Raw genomic sequence first — 19,468 nt, forward strand, 5'->3', positions numbered from 1 at the left:
TGCCTGTAAACCCAGCTAGTTGGGAGGCTGAGGCAGGAGAATCGCTTGAACACTGGAGGTGGAGGTTGCAGTGAGCAGAGATCATGCCATTGCACTCCAGCCTGTGTGACAGAATGAGACTCCATCATAAAAAAAAAAAACAAAAACAAAACAAAACAATTAAATTAAAAAAATAAAAACAAAACAGAAAAAATACTCACTCAAGCCCCTCCCTGGTCAGGGCACTGATTCCAGCCCAGCTTCTTGCCACTGCCTAGCCCATTCACACGCACGGTCTCACTTTTCCAATGAGTTTTTATTAGCAGGTAAGTCATGATTTAGGATCCCGGGGTGGGGATCACTAGGTACTAGGTCCCCCTTCACCATCCTGGGAGAAGGACAGAGGACAGAGGACAGGGAGGTACAGCCAGTTCAGATCTTCCCGGGAAATGTGCCTTCAGCCCGTTGCTCGTCCCAGTCTGTGACCTGTGGAAAGACAGTGTTATTCCTCCCGTGGTAGGGAAACCGAATGGGGGGACTTCTTATCTTCCTCACCTTGCCCACCTGTTTGTTCAACCAATATCCACAGGGACCTGCTGTGTGCCAACCTCTATTCCAGGGGCCGGGGAATCAGCAGTGACCCCAAAAGACAGAAATCACTGTTCTGAACAAGCTGACGTGCTGGGAGGAGAGTAATGGGCAGCAGGAAAACCCCAGGCCTGCTGCAGAGCTGTCGATGGGGAGATCTGTCACTGTACAGAGCTGTCGATGGGGAGATCTGTCACTGTACAGAGCTCCAAGGGTGGGCCCTGCTTTGAAAACCTCATGTCAACACTATGCTGTTTGTCCAAATAGGGGAGATGGAATAGCAGGCAGCTGTGAAAAAAAAAAAACGAGGCTGATTTATGTTCCCACATAAATGGATGGATCTTCAAGATATACAGTCAATTGCAAAAAAGGTGCCAAACAGAATACACAGTGCAATCCCACCACTGACCACAGGCAATGCTTAGTATAAATGATGATAGAGGCCGGGTGTGGTGACTCACGACTCACGCCTGTCATTCCAGTACTTTGCGGGGCCAAAGTAGGAGGACTGCTTGGGCTCAGGAGTTTGGGACCAACCTGGACAACACAGCAAGACCCCCATCTCTACAAAAAATAAAAAACAAGCTGGGCATGGTGGCCCAGCACTTTGGGAGGTGGAGGTGGAAGGATCGCTTGAGGACAGGAGTTTGAGACCAGCCTGGTGAACGTGGCAAAAGCCTGTCTCTACAAAAGATACAAAACTTAGCCAGGCATGGTGGCATGCACCTGTAGTCCCAGCTACTAGGGAGGCTGAGGTGGGAGAACTGCCTGAACCCAGGAGTTCGAGGCTGCAGTGAGCTATGATGCTACCATTGCACACTGCACTCCAGCCTGAGTGACAGAGCAAGACTGTCTCTCTAAATACAAAAATAAAAATAAAAAAAAGATGAAAAGGCCCATATAAGGCCTATGTCAAATTAACACTCCCTGAAAGTAACACTCTACTCTGTGGACCTCACAGGCAATTACAAGCATAAACCTTTTTATATACATCACGCGCTCACAGTTTATGCTATAAGGCAGGGGTCCCTGAGCCCCAACCAGGTACTGGTCTGTGGCCTGTTAGGAACTGGGCCACACAGCTGGAAGTGAGTGGCAGGCAAGCGAGAGAAGCTTCAACTATATTTACAAGCACTCCCTAAGGCTCGCATTACTGCCCGAGTTCCACCTCCTGTCAGATCAGTGGCAGCATTAGATTCTCACAGGAGTGCGAACCCTATTGTGAACTGCGCATGCGAGGGATCTAGGCTGTGCGCTCCTTATGAGAATCTAATGCCTGATGATCTGTCACTGTCTCCCATCACCCCCAGATGGGACCATCTCGTTGGAGGAAAACAAGCTCAGGGCTCCCACTGATTCTACAGTATGGTGAGTTGTATAATTATTTTATTATATATTTTAATAATAATAGAAATAAAGTGGACAATAAATGTAATATGCTGGACTCATCCTTACACCATCCCCAACCCTGTCTGTGGAAAAACTGTCTTCCATGAAACCCGTCCCTGGTGCCAAAAAGGGTGAGGACCACTGGTGCAAGGAACAGTGGATGAAAGCATGGACAACGGAGAGACTGAATCTGAATCCCTGCTCTATCACTTCCGAGCTGTGTGACCTTGGGCAAGTTACTCAACCTTTCTGGGCCTCAGTTTCCAATTCTGTAAAATAAGGATACTAACAATAATACCTACCTCATACGGTTGTTTTAGCATGTTGACCTCATGTGATGTAAAGTACTAACATGGCCAGGCGCGGTGGCTCACGCCTGTAATCCCAGCACTTTGGAAGGCCGAAGCAGGTGGATCACCTGAGGTCAGGAGTTTGAGACCAGCCTGGCCAACATGGTGAAACTCTGTCTCCACTAAAAATACAAAAATCAGCTGGGCGTGGTGGCAGGCGCCTGTAATCCCAGATACTCAGGAGGCTGAGGCAGGATAATTGCCTGAACCCGGGAGATGGAGGTTGAAGTGAGCTGAGATTGCACCACTGCACTCCAGCCTGGGAGACAGAGCAGCAAGACTCCATCTCAAAAAAAAAAAAAAAAAAAAAATGCTAACAACGTAGCTGGCCCATAATAAGTGCCATCAGTGTATTCCTACTTTATTTACATACACACACCACACCATAAAAACTCCATCCTTGCAGATTGATTCCTACTATATAGATTGTTCTGCAACTTGCTTTTCCTGTGTCTTAGCATTCTTTCCGTGTGCCAGCATGTAGATCACCACAGTCTCCATAAAGACTATCAAGATAAATGTTTTAAGTTGGGTTATTTCCAAACATTCCCCATTACAAACAACTCTGCAATGGGCATCTTTGTACATGAAGATTTTTGTAGCATGCCTAGATGTAGAATTGCCAAGTTAAAGAAGGGTAATTTTTTTTTATTTTGAAAGATTCAGCTGGGTGCAGTAGCTCACGCCTATAATCCCAGCACTTTGGGAGGCTGAGGCAGGCAGACTGCTTTGAGCTCAGGAGTTCGAGACCAGTCTGGGCAACATGGTGAAACCCCATTTCTACAAAAAAAATACAAACATTGGGCCAGGTGTGGTGGCTCATGCCTGTAGTCCCAGCTATTCAGGAGGCTGAGGCAGGAGAATCACTTGAACCCAGGAGGCGGAGGTTACAGTGAGCCAAGATCATGCTACTGCACTCCAGACTGGGCAACAGCATAAGACTCAAGAAAGAAAAGAAAAGAAAGAAAGGAAAGAAAGAAAGAGAGAAAGAGTGGGAGAGGGAGAGGGAGACAGGGAGAGAAGGAGAGAAGGACAGAGTGAGAGAAGGAGGGAGGGGAGGGAGAGAGGGAAAGAGAGGAAGAGAGAGGAGGGAGGGGGAGGGGGGAGAGAGAGAGAGAGACACACACAGAGAGAGGCAGGCACAGTGGCACATGCCTATAGTCCCAGCTACTCAGGAGGCTGAGGCAGGAGGAACACTTACTTGAGCCCAGGGGTTCGAGTCCTGCCTAGGCAACATCGTGAGACCCTGTCTTTAAAAACTTGTTTTTGTTTTTGTTTTTCAAACAAAGGGCAGGGGCATAGCAAAGAGCTATTAAATATTGACAACAGATTTGCTCAGATCAGGGCTGAAGGGACTCTCTTACTGTGTCATTATTTAGAAGTCCACACTGAAGTAGGCAGGGGTGAAATGATGTGTCTGGGACTTGCTTTAGAATACTTCAGCAAAGGAAAGAAGAAAAAGAAAAGGGGTAGATGAAGAAACTGTGGATAAATCTTGATAACTATTCACTTTGGGTGATGGATGGGGTCAATGAATTATTCTCTCTACTTTGAAAATGTTCGTAATAGGGCCGGGAGTGGTGGCTCACACCTATAATCCTGGCACTGTGGGAGGCCGAGGCGGGTGGATCATGAAGTCAGGAGATCGAGACCATTCTGGCTGACATGGTGAAACCCCATCTCTATTAAAATACAAAAAACTAGCTGGGAGTGGTGGTGCACACCTGTAGTCCCAGCTACTTGGGAGGCTGAGGCAGGGGAATCGCTTGAACCCGGGAGGCGGAGGTTGCAGTGAGCCAAGATTGCGCCACTGCACTCCAGCCTGGTGACAGAGCAAGACTGTCTTAAAAAAAAAAAAAAAAAAAGAAAAGAAAGAAAAAGAAAATGCTCATAATAAAAAAGGACAGGACTGCACAGAATTGTGAGCTATACAGGGATGGGAACCCAGTGCTGAGTGTGTATTTGGAGAGTGCATGATTGAGCTACATCTAGCAAGATGCCCTGGTCGCCTCAGCTGAGAGCCCTGACTGGTTAAGAGGCATCAGCAGAAGGAGAAAGGGAGGCAATTCTAGGAGGGAGGAAAGGCATTGAGTCCCGGGACAGTGTGGAGCCCTGTCCTCCCTCTGCCCCTCACAGATGAGCTCCCACCAAGCCACCACACTCCCCTCTGCAAAGACCCCACCTCAGCATCCCAAGGGCCCTGGTAGGAGGCACATACCCAGGATGTGGGGCAGAGGGACTGGTACACACGCTGGTACCATTCGCACACAGAGACATTGCCTCCTTTAGCGGTCATTGCCTTCTGACAGCGGTGGAAGTCTGTGAAGAAAGGGGTTCAAGTCAGCCCAGATCAAGAGCTGGAACACATTTTTTTTTTTTTTTTTTTTTTTGAGGTAGGGTCTCGCTCTGTCACTCAGGCTGGAGTGCAATGGTGTGACCTTGGCTCACTGCAACCTCTACCTCCTCCCAGGTGCAAGTGATTCTCCTGCCTCAGCCTCTCGAGTAGCTGGGATTTCAAGCGCCTGCCACCATGCCCGGCTAATTTTTTGTATTTTTAGTAGAGACAGGGTTTTGCCATGTTGGCCAGGCTGGTCTTGATCTGCCCGCCTCGGCCTTCCAAAGTGCTAGGATTACAGGTGGGAGTCACCGCATCCAGCAAAATTACATTTATAAAGATGTTTATAGCCACACCATTTGAAAGAACTCCAAAATGAAAATCACACAAGTGTCCAGGTGTAGAATAAATTGTAGAAAACTGGACAGCAATGAAAATGAACAAGGTATATGCCACAGCATGTACAGATCTGAGAAGGTATTCGAATGAAAAAATCCAAACACAAAAGAATACACACGGTATTTATAAAGTTCACAAAGAGGTGAATCTAAACACGGTGGTAGCTGGACGTGGTGGCTCACACCTGTAATCCCAGCACTTTGGGAAGCCGAGGCAGGTGGATCACTTGAGGTTAGGAGTTCGAGACCAGCCTGGACAACATGGTGAAGCCCTGTCTCTATTAAAAATACAAACAATTGGCCAGGCATGGTGGCTCACGCCTGTAATCTCAGCACTTTGGGAGGCTGAGGCAGGCGGATCACGAAGTCAGGAGATTGAGACCAGCCTGGCCAACATGGTGAAACCCTGTCTCTACTAAAAACACAAAAAATTAGCCGGGTGTGGTGGCACGTGCCTGTAGTCCCAGCTACTCAGGAGGCTGAGGCAGGAGAATTGCTTAAACCCAGGAGGTGGAGGTTGCAGTGAGCTGAGATTGCACCACTGCACTCCAACCTGGGCAACAGAGTGAGACTCTGTCTCAAAAAAAAAAAAAAAAAAAAAACTTGGCCAGGCACAGTGGCTCACGCTTGTAATCTCAGCACTTTGGGAGGCTGAGGCGGGTGGATCACGAGGTCAGGAGTTTCAGACCAGCCTGGCCAAGATGGTAAAACCCTGTCTCTACTAAAATTAAAAAAATTAAAAAAATTAGCCAGGCATGGTGGCAGGTGCCTGTAATCCCAGTTACTCAGGAGGCTGAGGCAGAGAATTGCTTGAAGCTGGGAGGCGAAGGCTGCAGTGAGCCAAGATGGCACCACTGTACTCCACCCTGGGCAACAAAGCCAGACTCCATCTCAAAAAAAAAAAAGCCGCGTGCAGTGGCTCACACCTGTAATCCCAGCACTTTGGGAGGCTGAGGCGGGTGGACCACAAGGTCAGGAGATCAAGACCATACTGGCTAACATGGTGAAACCCCAACTCTACTAAAAATAAAAAAAAATTAGCCGGACGTGGTGGCGGGTGCCTGTAGTCCCAGCTACTAGGGAGGTTGAGGCAGGAGAATGGCGTGAACCTGGGAGGCGGAGCTTACAGTGAGCCGAGATCACGCCACTGCACTCCAGCCTGGGCGACAGAGCGAGACTCCGTCTCAAAAAAAAAATTAGCTGGGTGTGGTGGCAGGTGCCTATAATCCCAGCTACTCAGGAGGTTGAGGCAGGAGAATCACTTGAACCCGAGAGGCAGAGGTTGCAGAGAGCTGAAATCATGCCACTGCACTCCAGCCTGGGCAAGGAGAAAGAAACTCCATCAATAACATAACAACATAACATACATAACATAACATACATAACATAACATACATAACATATATACAATACAATACAATACAATAAAATAAAATTAAATTAAAAAACATGGTGGTAAAAAACAAAGATGTGAGGCCTTGTGCAGTGGCTCACGCCAGTAATTCCAGCACTTTGGGAGGCCGAGGCGGGTGGATCACCTGAGGTCAGGAGTTCAAGACCAGCCTGATCAACATGGTGAAACCTAGTCATTACTAAAAACAAAAAACACAAAAAATTAGCTGGGCATGGTGGTGGGTGCCTGTAATCCCAGCTACTCATGAGGCTGAGACAGGAGAATCGTTTGAACCCAGGAGGCGGGGGAGGTTGCAGTGAGCCAAGATTGTGACATTGCACTCCAGCCTGGGCAACAACAGCAAAAAACTCAGTCTCAAAAACAAACAAAAAACAAACAAAAACAAAGATGTGATTACCCCCAGTTAGTGGGGTCACTTCTCTACTGGGGAGAGCAGGATGTTGTGTTCCAGACAGGACATAAAGAAGGCAGGGAGGCCAGGCGCAGTGGTTCATGCCTATAATCCAAGCACTTTGGGAAGCTGAGGCAGGCGGATCACCTGAGGTCAGGAGTTCGACACCAGCCTGACCAACATGGAGAAACCCCATCTCTACTAAGAAAACAAAATTAGCCGGGTGTGGTGACACATGCCTGTAATTCCAGCTAGTAGGGAGGCTGAGGCAGGAGAATCACTTGAACCTAGGAGGCAGAGGTTGCAGTGAGCCAAGATCGTTCCATTGCACTCCAGCCTGGGCAACAAGAGCAAAACTCTGTCTCAAAAAAACAAAATAAAGAAAGAAAGAAAGAAAGAAGGTAGGGAGATAAGAGTGTGGGCAATGTCTGCTTTTCTATACAGGTTATGGTTGCACAAGGGGTTCACTTTAGAATTATTCATTTAGCTGTATATATTTGTTATGTGCTTTCTGTACATATTACACTACACACACACATACAGCTTAAAAAAAAAATCATTGTAGGGGCCAGGCACAGTAGCTCACACCTATAATCCCAACACTTTGGGAAGCTGAGGCAGGAAGATTGCATGAAGTCAAGAGTTTGAGATCAGCCTGGGTAACAAAGCGAGACCTCTTCTCTACAAAAAAATTAGCCAAGTGCAGCAGTGTGGGCCTGTGGTCCCAGCTACTTGAGAGGCTGAGGTAGGAGGACCTCTTGAGCCCAGGAGGTTGAGGCTGCAGTGAGCTATGACTGCAACACTGCACTCCAGCCTAGGTGACAGTGAGACCCCATCTCTGGAAAACAATAACAACAACAACAACAACACATAATAATAATAATAAATTTAAATTAAAAAAAAAAAATCAGTGCAGGAACTAAAGTTTGTAACCCTAGCCTGGACCTCAACAGCAAGGTGATGAGAGGTATGGGCCTTCCAGAGTAAGGATGTTCAGAACAAAAGGGAGGACGCGGGGGTGGATGAGTCCTCTAGGAAGAGGCAAGCGGTGAGTGACTCGAGGTATGTGGCCAGGGAAAGGTCCTCCTTACCCAGGTAGTTCTGCCAGCAGTTCCTGGTCTGGTTCTGGTTGGGGAAGCGGCTGTCAAAAGGGGCAGTCTTGTAGTTCTTGATTTTGGTCTCAATGTCTTCTTCTGCCATGGTGCTGAATCCTGGAGGCGAAAGGAGTGGGTGTTGGCAGGGGCCCCAGGGCCCCTGAGCAAGCCAGACTACCCAGGATCAATGGAAGAGGGCAGGCACAGAAGAATGGGCTGAGTGTGAACAAGTTCCTGCCTCTCAACATATACAGAGATGAGGGGCAGGGCGAATTCACACATCTGAATGTGGCGGTCACGGCAGGGTTGGGATACAATTCCTCAGCAAAATCAAGCCTGGTCCCCAAATAACATGAGCTAACACTCACTGAGTGCTTACTACATGCCAGGCGCTGTTCTACACACATTACTCTTACTTTACTCTAAAAGGTAGGAACTATTACTATCACCATTGCCCAGATGAGGAACGAACAGGGTGTCTAAGTGACTTCCTAAGGTTAAAGGGCATAAATATAAATGGTGGGCTGCCTCCGTTGTTGGCATAATCTACACTGCAAAGATTCTTATTCTTTTTGGTGCCACAAACTCCTCAGCAGTCTGATGAATCCCATAAACCTCTCGCTGAATATTCTTTTTTTTTTTCTTTTTTTGAGACAGAGTCTTGCTCTGTCACCCAGGCTGGAGGGCAGTGGTACGATCTAGGCTCACGAACCTCCGCCTCCCAGGTTCAAGCAATTCTGTTGCCTCAGCCTCCTGAATAGCTGAGATTACAGGTGCCCGCCACCGTGCCCTGCTAATTTTTTTGTATTTTTAGTAGAGACAAGGTTTTACCATGTTGGTCAGACTGGTCTCGAACTCCTGATCTCAAATGATCCGCCTGGCTTGGCCTCTCAAAATGTTGAGATTACAGGAGGGAGCCACCAAACCCGGCCTGAATATGTTTAAATGTATTTAAAAATTGCATAGGTTCCATGAGTACACGAAGAAGAGAAAAAACCTGCACAGCATCACAAAGAAAACCAGTTATATCCAGCTGAGGATTAAGGAATACAATTTTTGCTGGGTGCAGTGGTTCACGCCTGTAATCCTAGCACTTTGTGAGGCCGGGGTTGGGGGGATGGATCACCTGAGGTCAAGAGTTCAAGACCAGCCTGGCCAACATGGTGAACTCCTATCTCTGCTAAAAATACAAAAATTAGCTCCCGTGGAGAGCAGTGGCGTGATCTCAGCTCACTGCAACCTCTACCACCTGGGTTCAATCCCAGCTACTCTGGATGTTGAGGCAAGAGAATCGCTTGAACCCAGGAGGCGGAGGTTGCAGTGAGCCGAGATTGTGCCAGTGCACTCCAACCTGGGCAACAGAGCAAAAACACTGTCTCAAAAAAAAAAAAAAAAGAATACAATTTTGAAGTAATCATAAATGAATATAGTACTTTGTGACATTTGCAGTTATAATGTGATATAAGAATATCTGTGATTTTGGGTGGGGCACAGTGGCTCACACCTGTAATCACAGCATTTTGGGACGCTGAGGTGGGAGGATCGCTTGAGCCCAAGAGTTCAAGACCATCCTGGGCAACATGGTGAAACCCCACCTCATCTCTACAAAAAAATATTAAAATTGGCTGGGAGCAGTGGCTCACGCCTGTAATACCAGCACTTTGGGAGGCCGAGATGGGCAGATCGCCTCAGGTCAAGAGTTCGAGACCAGCCTGGCCAACATGGTAAAACCCTGTCTCTACTAAAAATACAAAAAATTAGCTGGGGGTGGTGGCATGTACCTGTAATCCCAGCTACTCAGGAGGCAAGACCTTGTCTCAAAAAATTAAATTAAATTAAATTAAAATTAGCCAGGTGTGGTGGCACATGCCTGTGGTTCCAGCTACTGAGGCAGGATCGCTTGCGCAGGGAAGCAGAGGTTGCAGTGAGCCGAGATTTATCCACTGCACGCCAGCCTGGGTGACACAGAGACCCTGTCTCAAAAAAGGAGAAAAAAATAAAAAAAGGAATATATATGATTTTGATTGCTAACAAAATCACAGCTGCTGCTAGTACGACCAAGGTTGTTGCCTCAAAAGGTTAGTAAAAACACAGATGTAATTCCACCCCCCACCCCAATTCAAGTACTAGCATTCCTTGAATTCTACCAACTCTACGGACCCAGGGTTAAAAACCTTTAATATAATGTCTCTGAAGAAATGACAGTGTTCGTCGGGAACCTGAGAGAAAGTGTCTACTATATTCCAGTGAATCCTAGGAGTCGTGGGGCTATACAGAGACTTGCAGAGCAGTGTCAGATTCAAGCGACCAAGGTGGTGGTGGGGGTCTGGAGCACTAAAACGGTCTTTCGGTGGGGAGGTGGGGTGTAAAACACCAGCTGCTGGGGCACAGACGCAATCGGTAGGATCGTTACCGGCGAGATCTCGACCCGGTATCTGAGGATGAGGGTGCATCGGAAATGACGCTGCAGCCCCTCCAACGTCCAAAAGGGAGGATGGACTGGACACCAGGGAGCCAGGCTGCGGCCCAGGCAAGCCGCGGGAGGCCACGCCTGTGAATTGGCCGTGAAGAGTCCTGGAGGACAAACTCCTGGGTCAAATCCTGTTCGCTGTGTAGGCTCAGCTAAGTCGCTTGGTATCTCTGAGCCTGTTTACTTACAAAAGTGGATAATCGCAGGCCCTCTCTCACAGGGCTGCTGAGAGAGTTAAATGAATTAATTAAAGTTGTTTGGGATGTTGCCCGGAATCAAGGAAGAACCGTATCACTGTTAGACCTTACGATGAACAGAACAGGGCCCCGGGGCCCAGGGAGGCCGGACGCCGCCAGCCGGAAGCCTCAACCCGTTCTCAGGGAAGCTGGGGTCCGGCTCCTCGGCCCGCTAGACTGGGGTCCCAGGTTCCAGAACCCTCCACACTCACCTAAAGGCACCCCAGATGCAACTTGCAGCTCAATGTCACCCTCAGCAAAGATACCAGGGTCGGACAGGAAGCGGAACTATGACCAGCCGGAAGCTGAGCGAGGTGGGGACTAGGGGAGTCTTTCCAGAGGCTAGAGCTCCCTCGCAGGAGGAGGCCACCGAAGCCATTCAAGCCACGCCCAGCAAGAGAACTACGACTTTCTATTGAGCTGAATGCTTGTTCATCATCACTTCTGGCCCAATCGTGAGCTTGCGCGGCTGGGGCTCGGGCGCCTGTGATTACCGGGTCTTGTCCGAGAGAGCTTTATAGGTCCCTGGGCTGGCTGGAGGGTGGGTGCGGGGAAAAATGTCCCAGCGAAACTACTTTTATTCATGCAAGAAATATTTATTGAACGCTTTTTCTGTGTCGGGTATTTCTTTTCTTTGAAAAAATTTTTTCTTTTACTTAAATTTTTTCTTTCTTTTTTTTTTTTTTGAGACGGAGTCTCGCTCTGTCGCCCCGGCTGGAGTGCAGTGGCGCGATCTCGGCTCACTGCAAGCTCCGCCTCCCGGGTTCTCGCCTTTCTCCCGCCTCAGCCTCCCGAGTAGCTGGGACTACAAGCGCCCGCCACCGCGCCCGGCTAATTTTTTGTATTTTTAGTAGAGACGGGGTTTCACTGTGGTCTCGATCTGACCTCGTGATCCGCCCGCGTCGGCCTCCCAAAGTGCTGGGGATTACAGGCGTGAGCCACCGCGACCGGCCCTTTTTAAATTTTTTGAGACAGGGTCTTACTCTATGGCCCAGGCTGAAGAGCAGTGGCTCGATCTCAGCTCACTGCATCCTCCACCACCTGGGTTCAAGCGATTCTCCCTCCCGAGCCTTCCGAGTAGCTAGGATTACAGGTGCGCGCCACTACTCCTGGATCCATATATATGCATTTTGTAGAGATGGGGTCTTGTTATGTTACCCAGGCTGGACTCGAACTCCTGGTCTCAAGCGATCCTCCCTCCTCGGCCTTCCAAAGCGTTAGGATTACTGGCGTGACCCACTGTATTTGGCCATCAGGCACTTCTATAAGGGTTGAGAAAGCACGCTGCACAAAACACAGAAATCCCTACCCTTATAATATTAAATAATTATAGCGCCAATTGTTAGGGGATTGAAAACGAACCAATCTCTCCCCAGGTGTCACTCGTCAGGGTATTAGGAATGCCCAGATTTTACCTCCCTGCTGGTTACCATCTTTTCCCAAACCTCAGATTAACAAAGATTTGAGTGGCCAAGGGCTCAAGAACCAGTCTTGCATCCCAGGCAGGTGGGGTTAGGAGTTAAAGCTTGGCTCTATGAAGGGTCTGGCAGAAAGGATTCCATTTGGGACAATGGCTAACTCTGTCCTTCTGGCCACAGAGTTGTCCTTGTTTCCGATCTTTCTCTCACACCTGATAGCTGACCTATCAAGAAATCCTGTTGGTTCTGCCTGTAAATATATCCATAATCTTCCTCTAGCACATTTGGTTTAAGCCACCATCACCTTCAGACTGGACTATTGCAGTAGCCCACTCCCTGGTCTCCTGGCTTCCAGCTGCCCTCTGCAATATGTCCACCCAGCCAGAGGAACACTGATCTGACTTTTAGTCTAAAGCCAATGTCCTTATAAATGATCTACACAATTTGGCCCTTCTCTCCTCTCCTCCCCTCCCCTCCCCTCCCCCTCCTCTCCTCTCCTTCTTGAAACCCAGTCTCACTGTGTCGCCCAGGCTGGAGTGCAGTGGCACCATCTTGGCTCACTGCAACCTCCGCCTCCTGGGTTCAAGTGGTTCTCCTGCCTCAGCCTCCTGAGTAGGTGCGATTACAAGTGCACGCCACCACTCCCAGCTAATTTTTGTATTTTTGGTAGAGAGGGGATTTCACCATGTTGGTCAGGTTGGTCTTGAACTCCTGACCTCAGGTGATCTGCCCACCTCAGCCTCCCAAAATGCTGGGATTACAGGCGTGAGCCACCCCACCTGGCCAATTTGTCCTTTTTTAGACAGAGTTTCTTTCATGTTGCCCAGGCTGGAGTGCAGTAGTGCGATCTTGGCTCACTGCAACCTCCACCTCCCAGGCTAGAGCGATTCTTCTGCCTCAGCCTCCTGAATCACTGGGATTACAGGCATGCGCCACTACACCTGGCTAATTTTGTATTTTTAGTAGAGATGGGGTTTCTCCATGTTGGTCAGGCTGGTCTTGAACTTTTGACCTCAGGTGATCTGCCCGCCTTGGCCTTCCAAAGTGCTGGGATTACAGGCATGAGCCACCGCGCCCGGCTATATCTGTTCTTTTAAATTATGTTTACCTCTTTTTGCCTCCCTCAATAGAATAGAATCATAAAGGAAGAATTTTTGTCTGCCTTATTCACCATTGTATCTAAAGCAGTGCCTGGTACACAGGAAGTATTCTATAAATATTTGCTGAATGCAAGAATTTCTTGTGGAAATGAAGGAAGCATTTGGGGACTAGGAGAGGGAGCTATGAAAGAGAACTGCTTTCCTTCCTCCCGCGTCTGGCCTCTAAAGCTTCTCCCACACCGTCTGGGGTGCAGTGTCCAGACGGAACTGGGTTAGGGACCTCTTCTTACACATTCTGTGTCCATCAACATTGTGATTATTTGTGGAATTACCTGTTTACATGCATGTATTCATCCCCTGCAATGAGATCTTCCCAAAACCCAAATCCCTCTCCCTGCTTAAAACCCCTTGATGGGAGCCAGGCATGGTGGCTCATTCCTATAATCCCAGCAGTTTGGGAGGCCAAGGCGGGCAGATCACCTGAGGTCAGGAGTTCCAGACCAGCCTGACCAACATGGTGAAAACCCCAACTTTACTAAAAATACAAAAATTAGCTGTGTGTGGTGGTGCGTGCCTGTAATCCCAGCTATTTGGGAGGTTGAGGCAGGAGAATTGCTTAAACCAGGGAGTCGGAGGTTGCAGTAAACTGAGATTGCATCACTGCACTCCAGCCAGAGTGACAGAGTGAGACTCCATCTCAAAAAACAAACAAACAAACAAAACCCTCGATGGCTCCTCGGGAGCCCTGGAGACAAAGTCTGGGCTCCTCACCACGGCCCACAGATCCTTTATGAATTGGTCCCTGTTGCTGCTGTAGCCACGTTTATTTTTAATATATATATTTTTTAACAGAGATGGGGGTCTCCCTTATGTTGCTCAGGCTGGTCTGGAAATCCTGGCCTCAAGCCGTCCTCCTGCCTCAGCCTCCCAAAGTAATGAGAGATTACAGGTGTGAGCCACTGTGCCTGGCCCACATTGATAGTTTTGAGCAGTGGTATGAGATCCTCCACCTCTGGACCTTTGATCTTCTTGTTCCTTCTGCCTGAAACATTCTTTGCCTACCTGACTTCTCAAATCAGCTATCTCCTCCTCCAGGGAGTCTCCCCTGACCCTTCTCCTCCTGGGCTAGGTCAGGTCTCTCCTTTTGGCCTCCCTCGATCCCCTGGAATCTTCTCATCCCAGCTCAAAACATTCTGGTGATGGGTCTGTTTTCCCACTGGACTGTGAGCTCCTTGAGGGGAGGGTCCAGGGCTGTTTTGGTCCCTGCTCTATCCCCAGCATCGCCCACAGGCGACCACACAGCAGGCTCTCTTTAGGAGCTCAGTGGCTCGGAGAATGGCGTAGGCTGTCTTTAGAGTGTTGGTCTGAGTCCTGTGTCGGGCTTGGAGTGGGGAAAGGGTGAGTGGTGTTGGGGTGCAAGCACTAGTTTTAATTCCTTGACGATCCCTTGCACTGGGATGACACACAGCACAGTAAGCCCTTTTCGGAGTCTGAATCTTCTCTTTAAGGGGACACAGCAGATATACTCTCATGATTGGGTCTGATTCCTTTACAAGTCCCGACACAGGTCAGGCACACAGTAGGCCCTATGGGCTTTGGGTTTAGTTTATTTGCCTCTCTCATCACAGGGCGGGCACATGGCAGGCTCCCTAAGGGTCTGGGTCTCCTTTGGTCATTGCCCAGCATTGGAGGTAGGTGATTCGTTATCCCAAAACTAACCACCGAGGTGGGTGGTCCGCGAAGACTGCAGAGGGAGTGAAGGCTGAGTCGAGAGGCGGGGCCTAAGGGGGCGGGACCCGGGAAACTGACAGCGAGGGGCGGGGCTTAGGGACCTAGGCGCTTAAGAGACTCGGGGTTGGTGGCCCACACTCCAGGGTCTTCGGGGAGGAGAGGACTAAGACACTACAGTCTTTTAGGGCGCAAGGATCCAGGCTCCTGGATTATGTGAGAGGAAAGAGATGAAGGCCCAGACGCCTGGGGTCTCCGAGGTGGGGAGGCCAAATTCCAACATGTGGAGCTGCACACTTAGGCTCCCTAGCGGGTATAGTCAGTATCAGCGGGAAGAATGCAGCAGAGGAGCACGCGCCAAGAGGTCTGACCGGTAATTTTTATTGTGTCTCTGCTCCCCTTCCGCCCCCCGCACAGTTCGGATAGGCTAGGCTGAGCACGCGGCCCCCGAAACGGTACGTGTACTTGCGCCCCCCGCTCTTGCGCACGATGTCGCGGCGATAGTAGTAGCGCAGGCCTCGGCTCAGCTTCTCGTAATTCATGCCCGGCTTTTTCTTGCGCTCGCCCCACAGCCGAGCCACCTAGGACAGAGGCCAGGCTCGGTCGGAGTGGGAAGGGGCGGGGCTTGGCAATAGTTGGGCGGGCCGGGCCTGGGGGAGGTGTGCAGTGCAGACCTGGGCGAGGCCCCGCGGAGCCTGGTGGAGACTGGGTTGGTTGAGGCAGAAGTCGAGGCGGGAGATTGGGTTTGAGAAGGGTTGGGCGGGGCCCCGAGTGGGCCGGGGAGGGGCGGGGCCAAGGGCTGGGCGATTGAACCTAGTCCTTGGGCGGAGCTAAATTGAACCAGAGGAAACGGAGCAGGACTTGGCTGGGCGGGGGAGCTGCCCCACCTCTTTGGGGTCGCACAGCTGGAACTCGCGGCTGTTGCCGGTCCAACGGATGCAGCTGCTACGCGCCCCGTCGTGGAGCAGCTCCAGGAGGAACTGCCACAGCTGAATGGGGCCTGCAGGATGAAGGAAGGGGCACACTCAGTCTTCCCGGCCCTAGATCACACCACTTCAATGATCTAGAGGTCCGGGTCCTCCCAACTCGGGACCCAGCAGTCCGGATCCTCCCCTTCTCTGAGATCCATGAGTTCAGATCCCTCTATATAGGGGACCCAACAGTCAGTCTTGGAGACTCAAGCGTCCAGGGCCCCAGTCTCAGAGATTTAGGAGTTTGGCCTCCCCATCTCGGAGAACCAGGAGTCTGGGCCTTCATCGCTTTCGTTTTATATAATCCAGCAGCCTGGGTCCTCATCCCCTTGGTCCCTATAAGACTACCAGTGTCGGCCGGGCGCGGTGGCTCAAGCCTGTAATCCCAGCACTTTGGGAGGCCGAGACGGGCGGATCATGAGGTCAGGAGATCGAGACCATCCTGGCTAATACGGTGAAACCCCGTCTCTACTAAAAAATACAAAAAACTAGCCGGGCGATGAGGCGGGCGCCTGTAGTCCCAGCTACTCGGGAGGCTGAGACAGGAGAATGGCGTGAACCCGGGAGGCGGAGCTTGCAGTGAGCTGAGATCCGGCCACTGCACTCCAGCCTGGGTGGCAGAGCAAGACTCCGTCTCAAAAAAAAAAAAAAAAAAAAAAAGACTACCAGTGTCTTACCCTCTGGAGAGGAGTGCGGGCCACCGGCCCCTCCTCCCTCGAGTCCCTGGTCCATAAGCCCCGCCCCCTCGCTGTCAGTCTCCCGGGCCCCGCCCCCTTAAGTGCCTGGGTCCCGGCTCAAGACTCCAGCTTCGCCCTCCCTGCAGTCTTTGTGGTCTTCTCACCTCGGTGGTTAGTTTTGGGGCATCGAGCCAAACTGGCACGGTCCGACTGCGGGCTCGGTTCGGAGGAAACGGTGACAGCTGAGCTCTGGTACCCCTTCAAAGAGGTGGTGCCATCCGCCCGCAGCCCCGGGTTCCAGGAGGTGGTACAGTCCGGGCCCGCGGGCCCGCCCCATGAAATGGTACAGTCCGTGCGCGGCTCCCCGCCCAGGCCACTGCCCCAGTAGGTGACGTCGTCGGGGCCCACGGAACAGTCCCAGGTGGTGTTGCTCCCGGCGGCCTGAGCGCGCGACCACGAGGTGGCCCCTCCCATCGCGGGGATGCAGTTCTGGCCCGCGGCGCCTTCGGAGCCTGCAGCAAGGGCGGGGCCCGGGCCGGGAGGGGCGGGGCCCAGGGTCTGCGAGGCGCCGCTCCAAGAGTCCCAGGCTGTGCACGCCACGTCTGTCCAGTCCCCCGACCCCGGAAGAGCCTGAGGGTCGGGCTCTGTGAGGAGTAACGGACTCTGAGTGAGGGGAGCCCAAGTGCACCCTCAAAAACTCTAGGGGTCTAAGCTGTCAGCCCTGGCACTTGGGCCGGGCTGTCCCTGATCCAGGCCATGCCACCTTGCGAGCGCAGGTGTTCTCAGTCCTCAAAGATCAGGGAGTTTACACCTCCAGCCCTGGTGCCTCGAGACCCCAGTCCCCTCCTCCCACCGCCTCTCCCCACACTCACCCGCCCCCCATGGAACTTCTGGGTGCAGTAACGCGGAGCCCCAGTCCAGCTGTGGGAAGCTTGTTAGGGATGAGCTTGTACCTGAGTTTAGGGAGGAGTGTGAGCAATGACAGAGAACCCTCAACTACCCACTCTCTGGTCTTGTCAGGGACTGAGAGTTATGACCCCCCAGCCCGTATTTCAGCACCCCGCGCCCCCTTTTCATTCACCCTCAGGGGGTCAAGCACGCGGCCCCTCCCCACCCAGTCCCAGGAGCCTAGGCACGCCCCCCTCCTCCCTTTTCCCTAGGATCCCAGCCTCCTCGCTTCTTTTCCAGCATTCAGGGGTCCCAGCCTGCAGCCACCTTTCCAGCATGTCTCTGCTGTCGCTGTCGGCGTGTCCCCTTGGAGTGCCACATCAGGGACATAGAAGCCTAATTCGGCTCCTTCTGCAGGCGATAAGGGTTTAGGGTTAGCAGAGGCCCCACCTGGACACCCTCCCCACACACGTTGTGGCAGCCCCGACAGCCTACCCAGCCCTGCCAGCTTGTTCCCTGGAGGCACTTCCTGTGGGGATGCCTCATCCCAGTTCCACAGGTCCATGGATGCGATGCCTTCTGAATGTTCTGGGTCGGGAAAAGTCCAGATGGCAATGGGTGAGCTGGTGACACTTGGAGGCCCTGGAGTCTGGGCCCCAGCCCTGGCTTCCCTCACAGCCGGGAGTCCAGGCTTCCGCTCCCTCCTTCCCCAGGAGCCTAGAATCTTGGTCCCGGGAGTGAGGGACCCCAGCGCTCTTCCTCTCTCAGACCCAGAAGTCCAGGCCCCCGGCCTCTTGGGAGTCTAGTCCCCAGGTCCTTCCTAACCCAGACACCCAGGCATCTAGTCCTCAGTTCATGGCTCACCTCTGGCGGGTTCCTCTGCCCCCAGCCGGGGGTCTCAGCCCCATTTCATACCATGCACCCCCTCCCCCAAGGGCCCGGGCAAGGGGGAATTTTCCGAGACGTCAGAGCAGGGGTCGCAGCCAGGCTCAAGTTGCAGGGGCAGGGGCGGGGCCGAGCCGCGACCCCCGCCTCGGGGATGGGTGCTGGCCTCTGGGGCTGCCCTGCTGCAGGGGTGGCGTGGGCTTGGAGCGGGGCTTGGGGAACAGCGGGCTGGGTGAGGGCGGGGCGGAGGCTGGAGAAGTTTACGGGGTGATGGGGGCGGGGCGGGGGCTTGGTGAACAGGCTCTCTGCCTCAGGGTCTTGATCCTGCCACATGGGGGGAGTGAGGGAAGAGGGTCTGGGGTCAGCTGGGCTGAGCTGGGCTTATCTGCAACAGGAAGAGGGATTTCCGGCCAGATTCCCCCACCCGCCCCCAGCGTCAGTGACGTCACAATCGGCAGAGTAACTGCAGGGGGTGGAGCAGGAGTGAAGGCCGACCCAATCCCCCACTGGGCCCCGGGGGCTGCTTCCCAGGAGTGCCAATCATAACAATATTGACAAAAACAATGTCAACAATAACAATAGTAGCAATAACAGCCAACATTAAATGAGGGCTCATTGTGTGAAACCAGCTGTGCCATGCGCCTTCATTGAATCCTCCTATGAGGCAAGTACAATACATACTCTCATTTGATGAAGGGGGAAATTAAGGCAGGCATCCTCCCACTGCTCTTCTTCAGACCCCATGCCTTCTGTGCTGTAATAGTTTAGGACAACTGGGGAAATTGGAGTATGAACTGAATATGAAATATAGAATTCTTAGGTTTGATAATGGTATTCAAGATGAAAGATATCATTTAGGAAATGAACTCAGAGATGAAATGTTATAATGTCTGTAACTCGTGGTTGAGTGCGGTGGCTCACGCCTGTAATCCCAGCACTTTGGGAGGCTGAGGCAGGTGGATCATCTGAGGTCAGGTGTTCAAGATCAGCCTGTCCAATATGGTGAAATCCCGTCTCTACTAAAAACACAAAAAATTAGCCGGGCGTGGTGGCAGGTACTTGTAATCCCAGCTACTTGGGGGGCTGAGACAGGAGAATTACTAGAACCCAGCAGGTGGAGGCTGCAGTGAGCCGAGATCACGCCATTGCACTCCAGC

At 51.6% G+C, this 19,468-nt stretch overlaps 2 protein-coding genes across 4 annotated transcripts; both read right to left on the reverse strand.

Moving 5' to 3' along the window:
- Positions 1-276: 276 nt before the first annotated feature.
- On the reverse strand, positions 277-11,037 carry LOC104667089 (cytochrome c oxidase subunit 6B1). 2 transcript variants are annotated; one of them, XM_010369279.1, is made up of 4 exons: positions 10,857-11,037; positions 7,936-8,055; positions 4,525-4,625; positions 277-465 (listed from the first exon to the last, which is right to left on the reverse strand). In XM_010369279.1, the coding sequence occupies exons 2-4, from the start codon at positions 8,042-8,044 to the stop codon at positions 412-414; spliced, it is 264 nt and encodes an 87-aa protein (XP_010367581.1). In that variant the 5' UTR covers positions 8,045-8,055; positions 10,857-11,037; the 3' UTR covers positions 277-411. The 2 variants fall into 2 exon arrangements, with proteins under 2 accessions (XP_010367581.1, XP_030768850.1); XM_030912990.1 differs by lacking the exon at positions 10,857-11,037 and adding an exon at positions 9,809-9,865.
- Positions 11,038-15,251: 4,214 nt separating this feature from the next.
- On the reverse strand, positions 15,252-18,700 carry ETV2 (ETS variant transcription factor 2). Of its 2 annotated transcripts, XM_010369281.2 has the most exons (7): positions 18,291-18,700; positions 17,922-18,014; positions 17,754-17,837; positions 17,411-17,491; positions 16,703-17,182; positions 15,778-15,890; positions 15,252-15,471 (listed from the first exon to the last, which is right to left on the reverse strand). In XM_010369281.2, exons 2-7 carry the CDS (start codon positions 17,989-17,991, stop codon positions 15,271-15,273), a joined length of 1,029 nt encoding a protein of 342 aa, XP_010367583.1. In that variant the 5' UTR covers positions 17,992-18,014; positions 18,291-18,700; the 3' UTR covers positions 15,252-15,270. The 2 variants fall into 2 exon arrangements, with proteins under 2 accessions (XP_010367583.1, XP_030768726.1); XM_030912866.1 differs by having other exon boundaries at positions 17,754-18,014; positions 18,291-18,555.
- Between the last annotated feature and the right edge of the window lie 768 nt (positions 18,701-19,468).

The sequence above is a fragment of the Rhinopithecus roxellana genome, chromosome 12 (genome assembly GCF_007565055.1).
Source record: "Rhinopithecus roxellana isolate Shanxi Qingling chromosome 12, ASM756505v1, whole genome shotgun sequence".
Lineage (NCBI taxonomy): Eukaryota > Metazoa > Chordata > Mammalia > Primates > Cercopithecidae > Rhinopithecus > Rhinopithecus roxellana.